At 65.6% G+C, this 17,278-nt stretch overlaps 4 protein-coding genes across 4 annotated transcripts; 2 read left to right on the top strand and 2 right to left on the bottom strand.

The window, feature by feature from the left end:
- Positions 1-48: 48 nt before the first annotated feature.
- On the bottom strand, positions 49-8,719 carry CHLRE_06g278225v5 (uncharacterized protein). Its single transcript, XM_001698012.2, has 17 exons — positions 8,279-8,719; positions 7,344-7,455; positions 6,893-7,027; positions 6,303-6,446; positions 5,973-6,098; positions 5,543-5,588; positions 5,203-5,312; positions 4,714-5,001; positions 4,177-4,291; positions 3,786-3,931; positions 3,260-3,511; positions 2,847-2,987; positions 2,431-2,549; positions 2,144-2,228; positions 1,629-1,812; positions 1,107-1,362; positions 49-903 (listed from the first exon to the last, which is right to left on the bottom strand). Exons 1-17 carry the CDS (start codon positions 8,560-8,562, stop codon positions 690-692), a joined length of 2,757 nt encoding a protein of 918 aa, XP_001698064.2. The 5' UTR covers positions 8,563-8,719; the 3' UTR covers positions 49-689.
- Positions 8,720-8,865: 146 nt separating this feature from the next.
- On the top strand, positions 8,866-11,039 carry CHLRE_06g278224v5 (uncharacterized protein). The gene is made up of 4 exons (XM_001697935.2): positions 8,866-9,273; positions 9,450-9,820; positions 10,030-10,231; positions 10,510-11,039. Exons 1-4 carry the CDS (start codon positions 9,085-9,087, stop codon positions 10,558-10,560), a joined length of 813 nt encoding a protein of 270 aa, XP_001697987.2. The 5' UTR covers positions 8,866-9,084; the 3' UTR covers positions 10,561-11,039.
- A 54-nt stretch (positions 11,040-11,093) lies between these two features.
- On the top strand, positions 11,094-15,189 carry CHLRE_06g278223v5 (uncharacterized protein). Its single transcript, XM_043063149.1, has 7 exons — positions 11,094-11,274; positions 11,351-11,500; positions 11,657-11,705; positions 11,891-12,027; positions 12,923-13,063; positions 13,408-13,524; positions 13,774-15,189. The coding sequence occupies exons 2-7, from the start codon at positions 11,354-11,356 to the stop codon at positions 14,233-14,235; spliced, it is 1,053 nt and encodes a 350-aa protein (XP_042923853.1). The 5' UTR covers positions 11,094-11,274; positions 11,351-11,353; the 3' UTR covers positions 14,236-15,189.
- A 9-nt stretch (positions 15,190-15,198) lies between these two features.
- On the bottom strand, positions 15,199-17,254 carry CHLRE_06g278222v5 (uncharacterized protein). Its single transcript, XM_001698013.2, has 5 exons — positions 17,139-17,254; positions 16,662-16,911; positions 16,256-16,426; positions 15,844-16,106; positions 15,199-15,613 (listed from the first exon to the last, which is right to left on the bottom strand). The coding sequence occupies exons 1-5, from the start codon at positions 17,246-17,248 to the stop codon at positions 15,451-15,453; spliced, it is 957 nt and encodes a 318-aa protein (XP_001698065.1). The 5' UTR covers positions 17,249-17,254; the 3' UTR covers positions 15,199-15,450.
- Between the last annotated feature and the right edge of the window lie 24 nt (positions 17,255-17,278).

The raw sequence follows: 17,278 nt of genomic DNA, 5'->3' as shown, positions 1-17,278 counted from the left end.
CGTTTCACCGCAGTCCGGTGACTGCTGCAAGGCTGCAACTATGCATGTTAGAGCGCGTTCTTACACGCAAGGGCGGGTGCCGCTTGTGGCACTTCGCGTTCCTGCCCAAGTCGATGGACCGCGGCGCTGCCCGGATGGGTAATGCCTGCCCGCTCCGGTTGCGTCCGTGTCCCTGATATGCCAGAGATGAATGCGCACCAGTGCATTTTGAGGGCCGCACGCTTCAAAGCCACCGCCAGCGCTTCGCAAAGCCACACAGGGCTGGCTGCGCGGTCCGACATCGGCACCGTGACAGTCTTTGTTGCAGCCGCAGCCGCCGCACATGCCGAGCTAACTGTTTCGTCCGTAAGCACACTGCACAGATGCGCCTATCTGGTCGCAAAGCCTAGCTGGTCGCAGAATTGCTGTAAATCAACCCCGTCCACTCCCCATTCGCAGAGGTCAACCCTCCGCAGGTGTCAACCGCAAGCCAAGTCCGCCCCGCTGCCGTCCCGCTCAGCACCCCGCCCACCCTGCGTCCAATCACCCACACGCCCACACACTATTCTCATGTGCTCTCTAACACACCCGAGTCCCGCAGCCCGACCGTGCTACAACCCGCACTCCTGCTGCTGCTACAGCCGCCTGCTCCTGCTCCTACAGCCAGCCATACCCGCTGCTGCTCATGTTGCAGCTCCCGGTCCGGCTGCTCAGAATGATAGCTTGCCGAACGCCTCCCGCATGTTCTCAAAGTCATAGCTGGGGTCCAGCGCCATTTGTTTTGACCCGCCGAAGTAGCGCGAGTGCGGGTACGCCGCAGCGCAGCCCGCCCGCCATTTGTCCGCCGCCTCGGCCACGCCCCACTCGTCCCGCAGCAGGCGGTGCACCTCTACGCACTGCGCGTGCAGCGGCCGGGAGGCCGGCCTGCGCAAAGGGGAAGCGAGCACGGAGCAGAAGCGATGGTGCGAAGGGAAAAACGGACATGGCCAACACAGCACGGGAAGAAGTAAAAAGCGAGCAGCGGGAACAAGGGGCTGTAGCCAGCGTGCGCCAACCAACGCAACGAGGCTACGCAGGGGCCAATACGCACGCGAGAGGTGCAGGCCTCGCAGCACACGCAAACGCACCCGTACTCCGCCGCGCCCGCCGCCACGTGCGCCGCCGCCGCCGTCCGCGCCGCCGCCGACGGCGCGCTGCCCCCCGTCTCCGCCAGCGCCACCATGGCGCGCGCCGCCGCAAGCCGGTGGTCCAGGCTCTTGGTGCCGTGCGCCGCCCGCCAGCGCCCCGCAAACGCCGCCGGTGTGACGCCCGCGCCCAGGAGTTCAGCCAGGCCCGCGCCCACCACGGCCTTGACCACCTCGTTCTCCGGCGGCGAGGCCGCGACTGTGTGGGCGGGATCGGACGTGCGTGAGTTGAAGTGCTTGACGAACATGCAACACGTATGCGTGCATCAGGGACTTGACACGTTGCGGGACACAAACACGGAGCGATGGCGAGCAACCAGCCGCACCAGGTAGGTCCCACATCCACCCGTCCCACATCGGCTGCAAGCAATCACCCGCCATCCCTGGCGCCTGTCCCACCACGACCAGCACAAGCACGCAAACAACGCCCGCGCCTGCCATACTGCCAGCCTCGGCATCACTCACATGCCTGCGCCAGCCGCACCAGCAGCGCGTGCACCTCCGGGTGGTCGGCGCCGCCCGCCGCCTTGGCCTCCGCCGTGGCCGCCGCGTTGCGCAGCGCCGCCAGCGCCACCACCTGCCGCCCCCGCCGCAGCGCCACCTCCGCCGCCAACACGTGGCTGGACAGCCGGCTGCCCGCGTGCTTGACCTGAGCAGGAGCAGGAGCAGCCGGCCGCGAGGGCAGCAGGAAAAACGAGAGGGCAGGAAAAAGTGAGCAGCCTGCATGCTTCCTCCGTGCGGGCGCTGCCGGTAGCGTTTTCTACCAGGCAGGAAGGGCTGGGGTTGTAGATACCAGCCCGAAATGAACCGAACCCAATGCAAAAGGGCGAGGAGGAGAGTGTGGCCTATGCTTTGACAACGCAGCGGCGCTCGACAGCAGTCCCCATCCCCGAAATGCACCGCTTTCCCAGCTTCCCAGCAACCCAGGGGGCTTCACCAGCCTGCCTCCGCCGCGCCATCCCTCGCCTGCGCTGGCTCACCAGCATCTCCACCAGCTTGGCCGCCTCCGCCAGCGGGTCCGCCACCGCCGCCAGCTTGGCGCCCTCCGGGTCGGGGTCGGGCTCCCTGGCGGCCGCATGAGAAGGGTCTAGTAAGTGACCGCTTTCATGTGCGTGCGTGAGCGTGTGACAAGACAGGCGAAGCAAAGGCGTGTTCACGGGCCTAGCACCAGCAGTCGCGCAGTACTCCTGATCTGCGTGCCCGAGAGCGTGCCGGCCCAGCCGCAGCCCCAGCCTACTAGGCAGCCCGCACGGCCCTGAGTCCGCACCTCTTGCTGGCTGCCGCCGGCTTCTTGCCGCCCTTCTGCGCCGCCGCCTTCTCGCGCTCCTTCTTTTCCCGCTCCTCGCGCTCCTTGTCCTCCGCCGCCTTGCGGGCCTTCTCCTTCTCCTGTGCAGCGGCGCGAGCGCGGGGCGGCGGGATGGGCCGGGTCAGGCACGGCACGGCAGGAGGCAAGCAGGCGACTGGCGGCTGCGCAGGAACGCGTCGCCGAAGCGGCTGGGGCCAACCTTAACCCAACCCACGCCTTCGGGTACGATCCTCCTTATCCCGAGCCCCACATCCCGTCCTCCCTCCCTTTCCCCCCTCCTCCCTCCCTCCCTCCCTCCTCCCTCCTCGCTCTTTTGCATTGGGTTCGGTTTACTTTGGGCTGGTAACCTCCCCCCAAACCACCTTTGCAACCCCCACCTCCTTCTTCTTGGCCAGCTTGTACTTCTTGCGCTCCTCGGGGCTCATGGCCGCCAGTGCCGCCTCCTCGTCCGCGCCGTTGGCCGCGCCCGGCGGCCGGTCGTGCAGGTCCAGGTACACACGCACCGCACCGCAGGCGGCCTGAGGGGGCAGGCAGGGAGAGGCGGGGAGGCGGCAGGGAGGGAGGCGGGGTGGAGGGAGGCGGGTGGGCGGGTCAGGGCGGAGGGTGCTGGGGCGTGGGGCTGGCTACGTTGGTTTGACGACGGCGAGGGGGCGGCAGGGTGCAGCATTGCCGTCACGTCCCACTCCAGCTTTCACTCAATCGGTTCCCCTGGCCTTGTGAGCGACCCTGCCCCTACCCCACCTCTCCGCACACACGGTGTATGCCATTGCCATCGCCCCACTGCCCGTACCTTGCTGAAGAAGGGGTGGCCGTACAGGCGGTCCATCATGCCCAGCATGCCCACGTAGCTGCGCAGCGTGCCCTTGCGCACGCAGTAGCTGTGGAAGTCGAACTGGTCCTCCGCAATGTCGGCGAAGTGGGACACCACCGCCTGGAACTTCTTGAGGGCGGGGCCGCGGCCCGCCGGCCCCTTGCCGGCGTGCGCGCGGCCGGCCGCCAGCTCGTACCACATGTGCTGCATGTCGAACAGCGTGAAGGCGCCCTGGGGGTGGGGGAGGTGGGGACAGGTGACAGGCAAGGGAGGGGGGATAGCCGGTCATGAGAAAGGTTTGTATCAAACATGGAAGCGCGAGGGAGGCGGGCATAAGATGTTACCACGGCGAGGGCAGAACCTGGGCTGATGTTACCACGGCGATGGGGATGAGGGGAGGTTGAAGGGAGGCGCCATTCGGCCTCGGGCGGGTGTATGCACCTGTACGGCCGACACGTCGTGTCACGCCCCTCGCCCCTTCCCTTCCCTGGCTCCCCCGCCGCACCTGCTCCCCGTCCCGTGTGAACAGCGAGGCGGTGCGCTCCGCCGCCGCGCAGTGCCCCGCGCCCAGCAGCGCCTTGACCGCCAGCGAGTTGAGGTAGCGGTCCTGCAGGTCCATGCGGCGCGCCGTCTCAGCGCAGTGCGCCGCGCCTGCGCAGCAGCAGCGACGAGTGAGTGGCGCGAATGAGGTCAGGTCGGGTGGGTGGGGATCCGTTGGCTCCGCTTGGCAATTGGGCTCCACCCCCGCGATACAGACCCGCTGGCCCTTCTTATGCCCTGGGGTTCCCTGCCCTGCCCTGCCCTGCCCAGCCCAGCCCAGCCCAGCCCAGCCCAGCCCAGCCCAGCCCAGCCCTGCCCTGCCCTGCCCAGCCCTCCTCCTCCTCCGCCTCCCTCACCCTCCAGGTCTCCCGTGTGCCGAAGGATCTTGGCCTTGGCGGTGTGCAGCTCGATGACGGTGGGCGTGTGCGCCAGCGCCTCGTCGATGTGCGCCAGCGCCTCCTCCAGCCGGCCCTGAAGCACACGGGTTTCACGGATTGTGAGCGCAGGTGTGTGTGTATGCTTGTGTGTTAACAAAGCACGAGAGCGGCGGATAATGTGTATGTATCACACACGTGCACCACGCGGCCACCGCGATGGAGGTACAACAGTGGCCGCCAATGGTGTTGACACCCTTGTGGGTCCAGCCTGCAGCCTGCAGCCTGCAGCCTCCAACCTCCAGTGTCCAGCCTCCAGCCTCCAGCGACCGCCGTTCTGATGGCGGCCAACTCTTTCACAACTCACACCGCCCCATAGCCCCACAGCCCAATAGCCCCCGAGCTCCACAGCCACAGTAGAACGCGAGCTTCACCCACAGCCACTGGCGCACCCCTGGCACACCGCCGGCACACACCCACCGGCACGTACAACCCCCTCCCCCTGCGGCGCCCACCCACCAGTCGGTCGTAGAAGCGCGCCAGGAAGAACAGCACCCACACCAGCGTCTGCGGGCTCTCAGGCGCCGGCGCCTCGCCGCCCGCCGCGCCGCCCGCCAGCGGCGGGAAGGCCGCGCCGGGCCCGGCACGCAGGGCGTCGCGGTAGCTCTCCGCCAGCGCCAGCAGCACGTCGCGCTTGGCTGGGTCGGCGTCGGCGAGGGGGCGCATGTCCACAAACAGCGAGGGCACGCCGCGGGTGAGGCCGCGGCGGAGGTAGGCGTCGGCTGCGGCCTTGAAGGCGTCGCCCACCTGGGTGCGGGCGTGCAGGCGTGGGAGTTACATTCATGATTGCGGGCGTGGGGGTGTTCGGAGGGGCGGTATCCCGACGTGTGTCCCGTGCGCCGCCCCACTCTCCTACACGCCGTCCTACACGCGCCCCTGGCGCCAGCCCAAGCGCCTTCTCCCGCCTTTGCCACCCTCCCTCCTCCAGCACCCGATGCGCCCGCTCACCTTGAAGTCCAGGGGGATGCGGCGGCAGGCGCTGGCCCCCGGGAAGGCCGCTGCCAGCTCGTCGTACAGCTGCGACAGCCTGGCGCGCTGGGCGTCAGTCAGGGAGCCGTCTGGGGTGGCAGAGGAGGGGGTTTGGGGAACATAGAGGTTGGTGATGAGGAGTTTGCAGGCATGAGTGAGTGGACACGGTAGAGGGCCCCACCTCGCCAAGTCCTGAGGGTCCAGATGCCGCTTGACACCGACTCAAACCTCTGTGTACCTGCCTGCCAGCCTGCCAGCCCTCCCGGCCCTGCCACAGCCCCCCCCCCCCCGCCCGGCCCGCCCCGCCTCGTCGCCTCACCCGCCGCCGGCGCCAGCTCCATGGCCGCACGCAGCCCCTCGTGCACCTGGCGGTGTGGAGGAGTGGCGGTGTGGAGGTGTGGAGGTGTGGCGGTGCGCGACACAGGAGGAGCAGCCAGCGTTCGGATTGCCAAGTGAATCGGAGTCATTGGGCGCGCACAGCCTCCCTTGCACCACGTGGCATTGGGGGCTGCGGCTCGTGCCAGCGACAGCGCACACAACACCGCTGCCCCCGCCAACACAGTTCATCCCCATCCCTCATCCCTCCACCCCGTCAGCCTCCATACCCCATCCCTCCACCCCCCGCAAGCGCCCATCCCTCATGCCTCCACCCTGTCAGCCCCCACCCCTGCCTCCCAACCTCAGCCCTCAGTTCCCCCCCGCCCGCCCTCCACAGCCTACCCAGCCCTCAGCCCCTCAGCCGCCCCCACCTTGTAGTTGTTGGGGTTGACATCCAGCAGCCGCCTGTACGCCGCAGCCGCCTCCACCAGCCGGCCCACGCGCAGCAGCACCCCCGCGGTGAACTCGTCCAGGCCCCGCTTGTCCTTGATCTTGTCCTGTTGGGTGCGTGTGTGTGAGAGAAGAGGGAAGGGCAGGCGGGTTGACGGGTGGGGTTGCGTGCAATGAACAAGGTCCCACCCCAATCGCCTAGCAAACGTGGACGACTCCCGGCCTTTCCGCCTCTCCTTGCATTTCCTCCGGCCCCTCTCCCGCCCCGCTCTCCCGCCCCCTCCCACTCCTCCCTCTCCCCCCGCCTGTACCTTGCGCTTGTCCAGGTAGGCCAGCGCCTCCTCGGGCTTGCCGCCCTCCGCCAGCACCTGCGCCGCGTACAGCAGCATCTCGCTGTGCTCGTAGGCCTCGCCCGCCGGCACCTCCTCCAGCGTGGCCTCAAACTGGTTCAGGACCTGGGGGGTTGCAAGGATTGGTACAGAGAAGGGTAGCGAGGTAGACAGCAGGTGTGGTGTTGTGCGTACCGAGGGGGGGGGGAGTGCGGGCAGGCAGGGGGAGACAGGGACAGGGGCAGACAGGCAGAGATGGGGTGTGTGGGATTGGAAGGCGAGAGAGCGGGAGTGTCTCGTGGACATGAAGGACTGGGTGTAAGGCAAAGCCGCTTCGGTCGCGGTCCAGGGCCGTGCACATCCCCTTGGCCTCGTGCCCTCGTCCCGCCACTCATCCGTGTACCACGCCGGCCCCAGGCCCACGGACCCTGGAGCGCCCTTCAGGGCCCACCTCTGCCCAATCGGCCTCGCGCCACTCCCACCACTCCGCAGCCCCTCCCTAACCTCCACCCCCCTCCCACCCCCTCCCTCACCTCCACCGCCTCCCACTCCCACCCAGCCCCCTCCCTCACCTCCACCGCCAGATCATGATTGCCGTTCATGTGGTGTGCCACCGCAAAGGTGATCCAGTGGCTGCGGTTGCTGGGCTTGGCCGTCAGCAGCTGGTGCCGCGTGTCCACAAAGCCCTGCAGGTCGCGAAGCTGGATCTGCAGGGGGGACAGAAAAATTGGGGAGGCAGGGCGGATGGCGTCAGGATCTATCTGATAACACCGTTGTCGTTCGGTCGAAGCCAAGGGACGAGAACCCAGCATGCAGGTTGGCCGGAGAAAATGATGGACTGACCTCGCACCGCCCTTTTCCCCAGCCATCCTCGCATGCCCAGCGCATCCCCTGTCAACCCACTGCCCTCTCTGACGCCTGTCCGGCAGCCGCCTGCTGTGCGCACACGCCCCCTCGCCTCCCCCCCCCGGGCCCACCCCCGCCGCTGCCCCCCCCCGCCGCCCACCCGACCCGCCCACGCGCCTGCAGCAGCGCCAGGTCCCTCAGAATCTGTATGTTCTCCTTGTCGATGCGCAGCGCGTTCAGGTAGCACTTGATCGCCTCCTTGTACTCCCGGTCGTGGCGGTACAGCAGGCTGCAGGCGGCAGGGCAGGGGGGTTTGCAGGGGGCGGCGGGTGTGGGCGGTCCAGGGGCGAAGGGCTTGCAGGGGTGCCACACAGACTGACACAGTGCATCCGTGTCGGCCAAGCGGCCTGACGCGAACATGGCGCCGCTGACCCGCTCCGTCCGCTGGCGGGTCCGCGCCGCATAGGCCGTCGCAGTGTCGCCTAGGGCTGTCTGCGCTACCGGCGGCGGCCTTCATAGCCTGCGCTTGGGCCTACGCCGGCTGTGGCGGCATGCGCACGGCGGCCACGGACCGCCAGTCCCGCACACTCTATGTGTGGGAGAGTGAGCTCTGGCCAGCCGCACGTGCACTGCGAGACTGCGGCTGCCGCTGTGTCCCGTCACTCGTCACTCATCATGTGCTGGCTGTGGACAACAAGAAACACCGACCCGCCGCCACCGAAGCGACCGCAGTGGACCCTTCCGGCCCTTGCACCTGCTTGGCTGTGATATAGCCGCAGCCGCAGCCCAAGCTACGTCGCCAACCAGCACCAGGGTGCGTGCCTCGGCCCTGAGAGGAGTGCTCGGCAAAGGCCCGGCCCGCCGCGCCTGCCATGCCTGGGACCCTCACATACGGTACCCTGGCCCGCGTCCTTCACCGCCCACCCCCTGCGCCGCAACGCCTACGTGCAGCTGCCACCTGTGCGCGTTGCCCCCGCCCGCCACCCTAAGCCCTATGGGTTCTCAGCAGCTGGCCATCCTGCAAGGCGTGTGTCTAGGCGCATCCTGGATCGCCGGCAGTGCCGCCCGCCGCCGCCCGGCTTCCCGCCCGGCTTTCAAGGCGCCTCGCTCACCCGTAGACGTGCCAGCAGACGTGGCTCTTTAGGTCGCACTTCACGCCCTTCCGGACCAGCTCATACGCCTCCTCCTTCTTCTCCTTGTCAGTGTCCGGCGTCATCAGGCGCAGGCACAGGCCCTTCATGGCAAGTGTCTCGCCATGCTCCGGGAACTTCTTCAGGATCTGATCGGCGGTCTTAATTGCCTTCTTATATTGCTTCAGCTCGTGGAAGCGCAGAACATGCTTGAAGAGCACCGCCTCTTTCGAGGGCAGCGGCTGGGTGGGCTGGGGCGTGCTCATCGTTCCCGCACGACCCAGGACAATCCACTTAATTAATCTGGGTCAGTAGAGGTAATTCACCTAGTCAAGCGCTCATTCAACGACTCTCAGGCGCCCGCACGCTTGATCAGCGCGTCCCTGGCAAGGAACCCGACGTAAATGATACGAACAACACTAGATCACCTAGGTCTATGTATAACAGTCTAAAGCTCGGCTTCTGAGTCAACTCACAGCGCGGGGCGCGATGGCCGCGCCATGTGATTGTTTTTGCGCCTATCGTAACTCCTTTCCAGCCTGCTCTATAGTTACGCCGTTGCACTCATAAATATTCACAGTGTCGAGTCGATAGCAGTCAAGGAAGCCCGCACCGAGTGAGCAAAACCGGACGGTGTTACACGAAGTTGCCGGTGCAGTGGCGCCATGCAATCATTAAGCAGCATTTTATCGCGATGTGGCTTATTGTCACGCGGTGCTGCTCTGTCTGGGTGTCGCGGAACAATCAACTCGCTCACCGCGTCGTCTCAAACCTGCGCTGTGCCGTCGATGGTTGCGGAAGGATCATCAGCTGCCACCACGAGTTGTAGTGGGCGAGGGTTGGTGACCTGGACGCGGCAGGGTCCTGGCGCCTCCTCCGCCCTCGGGGCCTCCTTGCCAGGGTCGTCCGTGCCAACCTTCGCCCGTCTTTGCCCAAATCTCTCCGTTACAGCAGCTGTGCAGCTACCAGGAGGCGTGGTGAGTTCTGCTTGTGATTCGTGTGTCTCCAGTGTGCATCCCTAGTGCTTGGGATGCACTTTCGTTTCGTGGGCACACTACGCACAACGCGGGCGCTAGGCTGCTGCAACACGCGGCCCATCACCGTGACTAGCCCCACAAACGTCCTTCGCCCGCACGTCGATTTGCACGTACAGCTACTGCAGCGGGCAGGCCTGCACTCGTTGGTAGCGTCCCGAGCTGGCAGCGCCGCCGGCGCCGCCTCCGCCGCGCGCTCCTTCGCCAGCCCGCTTGGGCCGCTGCTAGCACCCACGGCCGGCGCCAGTGCGGCCGCCGCTGGCGCTAGCCCTGGCAGCAGCAGCGGCCTCCTACTGGGCGGCTGGTCGGCGTGTGCGGGCCCGGTCCGGTGGTGCCAGGCGGGTCAGCTGAGCAAGCAGCGGGTGTTCAAGCGCGAGGGCATCAACGACGTCATCATGCCCAACACCACGCAGCTGCGCTACGGCACCTACGGCATCCGGGCCATGGCCAGCAAGCGCGTGGGGGCGGCTACCATCGAGGCCGTGCGCCGGTGAGCTTACTGTGGAGGGATGGGGAGAGGAAGGCTGCGGTTATGGATAGGAACGGGCCGGGGACTGGGACGGGTAAACAATGGAAGACATGCAGTACGTGAAGAGAGCTGGGAAGGACGGGGCTCGGAAGGACGGGCAGGAGGCGGAGCCAGGGAAAGCTGTTGTCATACTCACCCTCCTCCATGCCTCCTCGCCTCTGTGACCGCAGCACGCTCCGTCGCAAGATCAAGAAGACGGCGCGGCTTTGGATCCGGCTGTCGGCGGTGGTGCCGGTCACTCGGAAGCCGCTGGGTATCCGCATGGGCAAGGGCAAGGGTGTCATCGACTTCTACGCCACGCCCGTGAGGCCGGGCCAGATCATCTTTGAGATGGACCGCGTGCCGCGCAAGGTGGCCCTGCAGGCGCTCACGGTGGGTGCAGGAGGGGGGAGGGCAGGGGAGAAGAGGCGATCGGGGCCGCCGTGGGACTGTGGTTTGCAATGGGCGGTGCCGGTGCTTGGGCGAATGGACGGCATTGGTTGTGAAGCGGGTGACGGGCAAGTGGGCTGCGCAAGCTGCAAGTGCGCTGCTTCCGTCCAAAAGCACTTGGATGTCAGCCGACGGAGGCGATCCGGCCTCGTGGCGTCCTTCTTCGTCCCGTCCTGACTGATGGCCAACTCTGTGTGACCCCTTACCGCACGCCCCCGCAGGCCGCGCAACATAAGTTCCCCGTGAAGCTGGGCTTTGTGGAGTGGAGCTAATGTGATTCGAGCTCAAGAACGCTGAGCAGTTGAGCTGCGGATGTAAATGCTGACAAGGGAGTTGAAGAAAGAGTATGAACAGGAATGGGAGCAGCATGGGATGGGAACAGAAGTGCTATTGTAGCTAGGTGCCCTCGAGTAGCACATGCCGCAGGTTAGGTGGGCGCGAAAGGTCAGGACAAGAAGTTGCCTTAATGAGTGGATAGCGCGATGGCAGTGGGATCAAAACGCGTGTGGCGTTCGCGTCGGCTGGGCCGGGAGGGCCTTACGGCGGCATGGGCCGTGTGGGTTTGGATCCTGCCGGCTACCCCTCCTTGAACAGTTTTGGAATTTCATCCCCTCTGTTTTACTTGATATGTATCACACCTGACATTGAACGCGTAGACAACTGCTCAGCGGCCTTCGACCGCGCGCGGACTCAGGCGCGGACTGAGTTGCAGAGGCCGAGTAACTGCGCGTAACATTAAGGTCTTCTGAAATAACATTATGCAGTCGCTTATAATTCAACGCGCTTCAGGCTCCGTCGGCTCGGCGAGCTGCGGATGTCGCGCAGCCAACTCGGTGCGCGCTGCGCCCTTCATCGTTCGACACTTCCAGCAGCAATCCAACTGGAAGGGTTTACAACCAAAGAATTTGCAGCTAGTATCTGCTCAGGAAACTTCGCGGACCCAAGCAAGCGCTGATGATGCGTTTGCCACGGCGAAGCGGTACAGTGTAAGTTGCAACTTAGATGTTTTGCTGGTAGAAAGGAATTGGTGGTTGACCAAGTTCGCGGCGGGCCTTGTTGCAGGTCATGCTTGCCCTTGTCGTCAAGTTCCTCGCCCTGCCGGACCGGCAGCCCCTGCTGACCTTCCTCCGTGCGAAGCCGGAGGCGGTGTCCATTCCCTTCATCTCGTGGATTGCGGACCAGGAGGCGACCGCTGTGGGCGAGCAGAAGCGGGTGCGGGCAGCAGAGCATGGCTGGAGCGGGTGCAGGGACTCGTGCTTGAGTACATGGTGTGCCGGGGTTCTGCCCGCCTCAGCGCCCGAACGTGCAGGCCCACGGCAAAAGTGCACGACAGCAATACTTGTGTCTGCACACGTGTGTGTGGCGCAGGTGCTGGCCGGTATCTGCGAGGAGCTTGTTATGATCCGAGAGCGCCTGGGTGAGTGCCGCAGCCCGGGGGCGGGATGGGAGGCGCACGGCACTGCATCACACCAGTTTGCCCACACACATTGCCTGCCGCCTAGCTGGTAAACCTTGTCCATCAGCAAGCCTGTGCTGTCACGCTTGCTGCCCGCTAGCACACATGCACGGCAACACGCAAACACGTTACGTCCGCGGCTGCAGACGATGAGCGCATGGAGGCTCTGTATGTGGACTCCTTGGCGGCGATCACGGCAGGGGAGCAGGCGGCGGCGGGGGGCGAGCAGGGGGCAGCGGAGCGGGAGCAGGCGGCGCTGGCGCTGGCGGCCAGCCCCGAGAAGGTGAGGCCGCCCGAGTGCGCCTGAGGGGGAGGGGGGAAAGGGGGCTGGGCAGCCATTGGATGTGGAGCACGGCACGGTGCTGCTACCTGCCTGCAGTCTGCTGCCAACGCACATCACCCGTGAGGCCGTGACAGACGGTGCACCTCAGGCCACACCGCCATGCATCGCATAAACACCACGCCTGCTCGTGCTCCCTCGCGCTCTCTTACCACACCTGCTGCCGCATACGCATAGACCTGCACACACACATACACACACATACACACACATACACACACATACACAGACACAGCTCCCGCCAGCCCACGGCGCACACACGTCACACGCACACACACCAGCTTGACACGCGTCTGGAAACGCTGCAACCGCCGCCCGCCATCCACGTCCCCCATGCAGCCTCGACCCCGTTTAGTCGCAGTGCCACCGCTAACTCGCCCTCTTCCAATAGTGTTATTGTACTTAGTGGGCGGGATTTGGGACGCGTGATACCTAGCTTGTCTGCTGCACGCCGCCTCTCTTATCGCCGTTGCCGTTCACATGCCCGTGACACTTCCTCGCTGCCGCCCTATGCTCATGCTTCCACCTTTGCCTATAGGTGAGCTCGACTACGACCAGCGGGCGGGAATCCGGGAATTAGGCGTGCTGGGTAAACGTTGTTTAGCGCGCCCAGGGTGCGGAGCATGGACGCATACAGGTGCATCGCGGGGTCAGGCCGAATGGTCGCCCGTGGGGTTCCAGGCTTATCGCGGGTAAGTATGACTACCTGGGTCACGACAGTCACGCAACGCTCGGTAAAATGGTGGGTATCGGTAAGTAACTCCGTCGCGTCGTTGGGCGGGCTTTCGTTTCGTTTTTTAACACAGACACATACGCGTCCGTGTGGCTGCCCCTGCAGTACGCCGTGAAGCTGGCGGAGGTGGTGACGGGGCGGCCGGTGGTGGCGGGCGGGTACGGCGACCCCGTGTACGACCTGTTGGTGCAGGCGGTGCCGCCCGCGGCACTCAGCCCCCAGGGCGTCAAGAAGGGGCACGAGATGGTGCGTGCCGCGCCGGGGGCATCAGGGCGGAGGGGCATCAGGGCGGAGGGGCCGGGGGGCGTACCGGCACTGGGGACGGAGGAGCCAGGCTCGTGGCTTGCGCATCAACAGCGGGGGCGTGGACTGTGTGAATGGCGCTGGCCCGCTTGCCTGGCTGGGGTCTGCACGGACTCCCTCGCTGCGTAGACACCGCTTGTGTGGGCGCGGCACACGTCGCACGCTCGCCACTCCCCCGCACCCTCCCTCCCTCCCACGCACACGAACCATCCCTGCCGCCCACGCTTCCTCTATCCCTTCATTCCTCCCCCGCACGCCCCCCCCCCCGCGCACCCCCGCTTCCGCAGGCCAAGGAGCTAGCGGCCGACCTGCGCGCCCGCCGCAAGCGCTCCGTGCAGGCCATGATCGGGCGCGCGCAGCTGACGCCCGAGCAGGCCGACCGCCTCATGGCCGGATCCAACGCGGTGAGCCGGGGGGGGGGGTAATCCATGCGCACACAGCACTGTGTGCACACACAGCGTTGTAAGGCGGTTCAGTGGTAGCGGGGTAAGACACCCATGCAAGCCAGCAGTGAACCATGAAATGGCGGGGGAGGGGTGCAACCAGTGGGCAGGCCCGGGAGGATATAAGGGGAGTATTGCACCAGTCTCTACCATTCATGTGTCCTCCCAGCAACCTCCTCCACTTCCCCCGCCCCGCGCCTGCCCCCGCAGTCTCGTATCCTGGACATGCTGCTGCTGCTGCCCTCCACGCCCGACCGCCTCGCCTCCCTGCCCGACTGCTTCACGCCGCCGCCGCTGCCGGATGAGGAGGAGGAGGCGTCGCCGGAGGCGGCGGCGGCGGCGACGCCCTCCATGTCTGCTCCCTCGCCCTCCTCCGACTCGGAGGAGCTGGTGTGGTGCACGCCCTCCCAGCTGCTGGTGGAGCTTGAGGCACGACTGGCGCGACTGGAGGGGCGCGGGCCGCGGCCGCCGCTGCTGCCCGGAGAGGCCGCAGCACCGGCGGCGGCGCCGCCGCCTCCGGCGCTGCTGGCGTCGGGCGATGCCGGGGGGCTGGTGGGCGAGGCGTTGCTGGCAGAGCTGCGGCTGCTGCGGGAGGAGGTGCGGGCCACGTGGCTGGAGTCGCTGGAGGTGGGGCCGCAGGGGCAGCCGCAGGGGCAGCCGCAGGGGCAGTAGCGCTGCCGTGGACGCGCCTCCTTGCGATGGCGGGAATGTCCGCGACAAGGAGGCAGCACCTGTCCGAGAGACGTGAGTGTGGAGGGGTGTTCCTCGAAAGCCATGCTCGTGATGGAACATGGCAAGGGGCAGGAAAGCGTAGTCCCGATGTGTGTGGCTCCCACCCGTGCCCACATAAATGCGTAGCAAGAAGGGACAAGGCATTGGTGCGTCGTTCGCGCGCTGTTACTGTACCGACGGTAGCTGGCAGGTTGTGTCGATGTTTTGCTGACGCGCATTCCTCACGCTCCGGGCGCCCGGCCAAGGCGATAGCACCACACAGACTCAATGCGACGCCACACCGCGCGGATAGCATAGCCGATGCGCACCTGCAGGCAGTCGACCGGCGTCCACGGATGAGCTGTGTAGACGAGCACTAGCGTAATGCAACGGCGTGCAGCAAAAAGCCATGCGTGCGGAGGGTGAGGCGGTGAGCTCCAAAGTTTGTTGACTTCATACGCCTACGCGGCAATGTATAGCAGCGGAACGGAAGGGCCGGGAGCTCAGGCGCTGGATGGATGGGGAGGATGCCGGGAGGCGGTAGAGAGGCAGTTTCACGACCTGGGGCTCGTTGGCATTGCCGCTTCGGTGCTGCCGTTGGTACCATAACTGTTTGCGAGAGGTGTGCGTACTTGCAATTCCCAGCACGTGTATCCGCAGACAATGTCGAGGGGGGACTCGCATTGTCACGGCGAGCGTTGCAATTAGGCCCTGGACACGCTAGGGTTGAGGCATCCGGCCCCATGGAGACATCACAGCCAGTCGGCGTCTTAGCTGCGTTGAGGACTTGAGGCGGGCTTTCGCGGGCTTGGACTGAAGCTGACGGTGCGCAGGTCCACTGACACGCCTACAAGACTGCAACGTGTAGTATATCGTACTTCATGCTGTGTTCGCTGATTAGAAAGGCCTCCCTTGGTAGCCGCCATCACGCACACCTTACATTCCGCAAGAGAGAACGTGGGAGAACACGTGAAATGAGACTGACCAGCATCAACGCGTTACAGATCGCCAGTCCGGCAGCCCCGCGACGCATCCTCAACACACCGCGACGCAGCACGCCGCCCGCCTCTCAACAGGTGGCGCAGCCGCCGCCGCTGCGCGCCTCCTCCTAAACCCCTCCAGCTCCCGATGCTCCTGGCCCGCAGGGCCAGGCCGCAGCTAGGCGCGGCTGGGCATTTACAGGGAGTGGCCCACGGCCCAGACGCGGATCTGGCCGTCGGTGTAGCCGCTGTACAGGGTGGAGCCGTCGGCCGACCAGGCCAGCGACACGCAGTAGGGCACCTGGGCCTTCTTGCTGGTGATGTTGAACTCGGGGCGCAGGTCGTCCACGATGCTCTTGCTGTGGTGCGAGGGAAAAGGGAGGAGAAGATGTGGAGGTCAGGAAATGTGTGTTGATGGAAAGACGACAGCGGGGTGGCTTCGATATACCCGTATCGTGATCGGCGCGGCCCCCTGCGCTCGGCCAGATCTCAAGCCGAGTAACCCCTCCCGGTCCCGATCGCGTTCCCCCGCCCCTACCCCTGTGCTCCCACTCCCCTGCCCGCCAGCCAGCCATCCTGCGCGTCTCACCTCTCCAGGTCCCAGATCTTGATGGAGGACTGGGTGGCGGCGCACAGCCAGTAGCGGTTGGGCGAGAAGCACAGGCAGTGGATGACGTCGCCGGCGTCCAGGCTGTACAGGCGCTTGCCCTCAGCCAGGTCCCACAGCATGGCAATGCCGTCCTTGCCGCCCGAGGCGCACAGCGAGCCGTCGGGGGAGACGGTCACGGTGTTGACGTAGCCGTGGTGGCCCACCAGGTTGTTCTTCAGCTTGCAGTTGGTCAGGTTCCAGACCTGCGCACGACATACCACAGCAAGCAACGTCAGTGATTCGTCGACTACTCCATTCGTTGCGTGGGTAAACCGCGTGCACATCCTTAAAGCAGGAAGGAACAGCTGCCCTAACAGTATGGCACGCGGGCCTTTGCACAGCGCACACCCACCTTGACCATCTTGTCCCAGCCGCCGGACACGATGATGGGGTTGGTGGTCATGGGCGAGAAGCGCACGCACGACACCCACTCGGTGTGGCCCTCGGGCTCGCCAATGGTGTACTTGCACTCGCCCAGGGTGTTCCACAGCTTGATGGTCTTGTCGCGCGAGCCCGACACGATCTGTGGGCGTTTGCGGGAGGTCCGGAGGGCCGGAAAGCGTCAGGGCATGTCCACTGTGGAAGGCAGTAATCCTCTGGGGAAGTAATCCTGTGGTGAAGCATGCAGCCAGGTATGAGCTCATGGCAACCCCTACACATCAGCACACTGGCACCGCGGTGGTTTCCTCCGCCGGGCATCCACGCGCTACCCCGCCTGCCGACCTCCCCCCTCCTTCGCCTTGGCCTTGCCGCCCCACCTGGCGGTTGTCCACCGAGAAAGCCACGGACAGCACATCCTTGGTGTGGCCCACGAAGCGGCGGGTGGTGGTGCCGGTGTTCAGGTCCCACAGACGCAGGGTGCCGTCCCACGAGCCAGTCAGGCAGAACTGGCCATCGGAGGAGATGACCACGTCCTGCACGAAGTGGCTGTGGCCGCGCAGAGCCTTACGGGCGTAGCCGTAGTTGGACTCCGAGCGCTCCAGCTCCCAGACCAGCACGCTCTTGTCGCTGCGGGCAAGGAGAGAAGGGCAATTTCAGCAAGAACGCTCCAGAACAGCTCAGCTCCAGCGATCCAGCGCTACAACACGTGCACTGATTGCAGCAATAACGCGGCAGCCGATAGCCGGCGATGGGCGTAGGCGCGGGCAGAAATGCGGCGGCTGGTTCTTTTGGCGCTGTTTTCTATGCTTCACTGCCTGGTGAAGAAGACTACTTTGAGGCCTAGTTGGACGCACCGCGAAGCGGACAGGAGGGTGTTGGACGAGGGGTCCAGAGGGGTGGCGATGGCCGTCACCCAGTTGGTGTGGCCCTTCAGGGTGGCGCGCAGAGTCAGAGTCTCGGCCATTTTGCTTCTTTTGTTTGGAGAAAGAGGGAG

Source organism: Chlamydomonas reinhardtii, chromosome 6 (assembly GCF_000002595.2).
Source record: "Chlamydomonas reinhardtii strain CC-503 cw92 mt+ chromosome 6, whole genome shotgun sequence".
In the NCBI taxonomy this organism is placed as follows: domain Eukaryota; kingdom Viridiplantae; phylum Chlorophyta; class Chlorophyceae; order Chlamydomonadales; family Chlamydomonadaceae; genus Chlamydomonas; species Chlamydomonas reinhardtii.
Note: the sequence above shows the minus strand (reverse complement) of the source record. Positions and strands in the feature narration are given on the sequence as shown.